The 4,836-nt window shown below is 32.1% G+C and overlaps 1 protein-coding gene across 1 annotated transcript; it reads right to left on the reverse strand.

Moving 5' to 3' along the window:
- Positions 1–933: 933 nt before the first annotated feature.
- Positions 934–2,088, reverse strand: LOC146922541 (uncharacterized). Its single transcript, XM_085711558.1, has 3 exons — positions 1,789–2,088; positions 1,344–1,584; positions 934–1,280 (listed from the first exon to the last, which is right to left on the reverse strand). The coding sequence occupies exons 1-3, from the start codon at positions 2,086–2,088 to the stop codon at positions 934–936; spliced, it is 888 nt and encodes a 295-aa protein (XP_085567684.1).
- Positions 2,089–4,836: the final 2,748 nt, after the last annotated feature.

Genomic DNA, 4,836 nt, shown 5'->3' on the forward strand with positions numbered 1-4,836 from the left:
TAAAGAACACTCACTCTCTTTGTCTATTTTGATAGGTTTTTGTTGTCGTGAGTGTTTTTGTAGTGTTACGTTTATCCTTGTTTGGGTGTGGCCTCTTTTGATTTTAGTTGTATTGTACTACCGTTAAACTAGCAACACAAAAAATTTAGTTAGATATCATGTCCGTAAAACAAGTGTTCAATAGTTATCAAAACACACATAAATGTTTGAATGACATAATTTTTTTTTTAAATCTCAATAAATGTTTAATATTTTTATTTATAGTTTATCGTTACCCTTAATGAAAATATTATTTTACGTATATCACATTGTATGATTATTGTATTCAATGTAATTAAATTGTTATGTTAACAAAATATATAAAATGGTTGTAACTATTAGATATAATACCTTATTTATACATATTTTTGCTCTAAAGATAAAACAATTTAGTATATTACAAATTAATTTTCATTAAAACAAATATGAGTCTTATTTTGTTAAGCTTTGAATATACGCATATATTCAAAATTTATTATGTAGTAGTAATTAATATATCTATTACATATAAACTATATAAATATTTTTTTTATGAATCAAAAGCAATGGAAGACAGCAAGTGGCATCAAGACATCCCAACTCAATTTGCACCCCAAGACAGCCTCCACCTCTGCCACAATGCTCAAATTTTTTTACTAAAAATAGGAAAATTGTACAAGCAGGGGGAACAAACCAAAACCCGCAAAATAGAAACAGAAAAAAAAATAGAGACCAAAGGATCGGAGCCCAACCCGGTCTCTAAAAAATCGTGACCATGCCCAATCCAAAAAAATAACTTCATTGAGAAGTGGTATGGTGATCACCCTTGGAGCAGGTATTGTATGCCGACCTATTAAGGGCTTTATATTGCTTCTTTATCAAAATTGACCTAAAAGGAGCATTATTTTCATCTTTTTATTCCAACACTTGCCGCAGCAAATCGAGATCTTTACGAAGTGTAGGACAAATATCACCAGTGTTTACCTTCACTATTTGCGTCACCGAAGCCGAACTCGCGACAGAAGAGAAAGTGTTTCTCCTCTCGACAATCATCACTTTCTCCAAAGGTGTGACACGTTCCAAAATTGGCCTTCCTAGTTGAGCAACCATATCAAAACAGGGTCGCACAATCTCATCTGAAACATTCGCCAAAGCAAAGTGAAAAGAAGTGTTTTCCTTATGTGTATGTGTTTCCCGAACTAGCTCTACTGCATCTACACTACTATTCAAGTTAGTAATTTTTGGAGCCTCCTTTGGAACTTCTGTGATAATCGCTGGAACAACAGCTCAGTCATGCAGTATTTGTTGTGCACCAGCAGATGTACCCACACGACCTATGGTTGGTGTCTCCTGCGCATCAATATGGTCTGCTGGTTGCTCAGTATGAGTAACTGGTACATTAGTTCTCGCCTTATATGTTTGTTCGTTTGCAAAATCAGTCACATGAAATGCGTGCACCTCCTTCTGATGAGGATGAGGAATAGTCAGTGTCGTAGCCTCAAATGCTTTGGATGAGCCAATACCAAATAGATTATCCTTCGACTTCCATCCTTGTGTAGAATGTATCTAATAATGTTCAGTTTTTTCCCTTTGTCAACTGGAAGAATCTTCTCTTGTTTATCCGATCTGTTCGGATTTAACCACCAACAAGATGTTCGATTATGGCCAATACTTTTACAATGAATGCAAAATTCAGGCAGTCCCTCGCATTCAATTTTTGCTGGAAATGCATAACCTTCCTATTCTGGAAAGGTCCAAGTCCACAAAGACCCTGACATAGTGACCAAACAACCCGTTCTTGGTAACATTATCGATTAACAACGGTGTCCCGATAGCCCCTGTTATTTCATACAATGTTCTCTCCATCCAATATTCCTGCGGTAATTCCCACAGTCGAATCCAATCTTGAGTATGTGTCTGACGTTGTGTATGAGCATTAAATTCTTTTGTCCATTCAAATAGACGCATCACACCCGGCTTCAAATTGACCGTGCCTAGTGCCCATACTGCTCGCAAGTCTTCATAGGTAGCAAAAAAGAACTCATAATACCCACGGCCCAGGGAACTCATAAACTATATAAATATAAAACCAGACTATGTGTTTAAGACTCTTTCAAAATTACTATACGTTAATTACTTTTTAACATGAATCAAAAGTAATTTTTTAATTATAATATTTCTTATTTATTTTAAAATTTTGTGTCATTGTTTCGTGATTAATTGAATGATAATTTTGAAAAATCAACAAACATTTTTGACAAATTATGAAACTAAACTCTTCCAAAGTCAAATATAGGCAATTTTATTTACATAAGTCAAGTGTATTTGGTCTAAATTTCGACTACATACATTTGAATTTTGAATTCATTTTAAAAAATAAAAAGGTGATTTCATTTATAGATGTACTATTTAATACACAAAGAACGGTTTTGATTAATTACTGAGATTTCACTATTTTATTGCAACTTGCACCAGATATTTAGACCTAGTCAACATTAATAAATAATTCAGAATGTACATACAATAAACAAAAATATTAAAACATAAATTTTTTATTATATGTATGTTAATAAATTACTAAACGCAAATTATAATTGACATTTATGAAATTTTATATTTTAAAATTATTAAATGACAAACATTTGTTAGACTTTTTTTTACAAACAACATTTTTTAGACTTAAGAATGACTAGTTTATTTTATTGTTTTCTTAAACATATTTTTCAATATAAAGTCACATGACAAGCCCTAATTACGAGACATTAGTTTTACTATAGAAACCAATATATACTAAAATAAACTTAACATATATAAAGCCCATATAAAATAGTTTTTTGTTTGAAAATTCCATGCAACTAGTACAGCCCATATGTTATTGTTTTTGTGTTTATAAAGACCTTGAAATTTTTGTACCAAAAAAAAAAAAGACCTTGAAATTTTTTTGCGATTTTTAAATCGGGCCTCCAAAGTTGATCAGGGTGTAGTCAAAAGCCCAAAATGTAGGTTATATATTCTTATGGCAAACCCTAATTACAAAGACATCTTATACCAAGTACATAGATCAGTCGCCGATCTCATTTATTCTCTCTTCTTCACATGTTGCAAGTTTGTTCATTTTTTTCATTCTTCTTTTGCTTGCAACTTTCTACTATACTTTCTCACACCTTTCTTTTCTCATTAACAGTTTATTATATAAACAAAATTTCATATGATCAAAAGCAACGAAAAAAATTGAGTGATATGTCCAATTTTTATTAATTCATGTTCTGAATTTCATCAGATGCTCAAATACATATGGATCTGTCCATCACAACTGTGACGTACCATTCAAAAATATGGTTTTTCATATTGAATTTCACATATCGTCAAATGGAATCGACGAAGTACCAAATAAGTATCATCAAATTAGTTTGCAGCATTCTCTGCATCTTTTCCTTTTGATCACCACCTGAGCACCATGCCAATATTATATTGTTACATATAGTCGTTGGGAGTTTCAATCACCACATTGGGATAACTTTAGTCCTTGTGGCGATTTTTAGTTGGTGTTATTGTTGATGTTGTTGTTGGTGGTGTTTACCATCTTTGGACCTTTTTCCTTACAAAACGGGGATAACTTTTGTCTAGCATTAAATGGTGTGGTACTAGGTTACGGAGGTTAGTTTTGAACAATTAGGCGGTTGAGTACATATCTCCTTGTGAAATGTTTCTAAAGAATTCTCATGATTGGTTTGGTATCTGGTATCAGTGAGTTAAAGAACACTCACTCTCTTTGTCTATTTTCATAGGTTTTTGTTGCCGTGGGTGTTTTTGTCATGTTACGTTTGTCCTTGTTTGAGTGTCTAGGTGGCCTGTTTTGATTTTAGTTGTATTGTACTACAGTTAAACTAGCCACACAAAAAATTTAGTTATATATCATGTCCGTAAAACAAATGTTCAATAGTTATCAAAACACACATAATGACATAATTTTTTTTAAATCTCAATACATGTTTAATATTTTTATTTATAGTTTATCTTTACCCTTAATGAAAATATTATTTTACGTATATCACATTGTATGATTATTGTATTCAATGTAATTAAATTGTTATGTTAACAAAATATATAAAATGCTTGTAACTATAAGATATAATACCTTATGTATACATATTTTTGCTCTAAAGAGAAAACAATTTATTATATTACAAATTAATTTTCAGTAAAACAAATATGAGTCATATTTTGTTAAACTTTGAATATACGCACATATTCAAAATTTATTACGTAGTAGTAATTAATATATCTATTACATATAAACTATATAATTTTTTTTTTCTTTATGAATCAAAAGTAATGGAAGACAGCAAGTGGCATCAAGACATCCCAACTCAACTCGCACCCCAAGACCGCCTCCACCTCTGCCACAATGCTCAAAAAATTTTATTAAAAAATGGAAAATTGTACAAGCAGGGGGACCAAACCAAAACCCGCAAAATAGAAACAGAAAAAAAATTAGAGACCTAAGGATCGGAGCCCAACCCGGTCTCTAAAAAATCGTGAGCATGCCCAATCCAAAAAAATAACTTCATTGAGAAGTGGTATGTTTATCACCCTTGGAGCAGGTATTCTATGCCGACCTATTAAGGGCTTTATATTGCTTCTTTGTCAAAATTGACCTAAAAGGAGCATTATTTTCATCTTTTTATTCCAACACTTGCCTCAGCAAATCGAGATCTTTACGAAGTGTAGGACAAATATCACCAGTGTTTACCTTCACTATTTGCGTCACCGAAGCCGAACTCGCGAGAGAAGAGAAAATGTTTCTCCTCTCGACAA

Source organism: Medicago sativa, chromosome 5 (assembly GCF_051527215.1).
Source record: "Medicago sativa cultivar Bolivia chromosome 5, Bolivia_mono, whole genome shotgun sequence".
Taxonomy (NCBI): domain Eukaryota; kingdom Viridiplantae; phylum Streptophyta; class Magnoliopsida; order Fabales; family Fabaceae; genus Medicago; species Medicago sativa.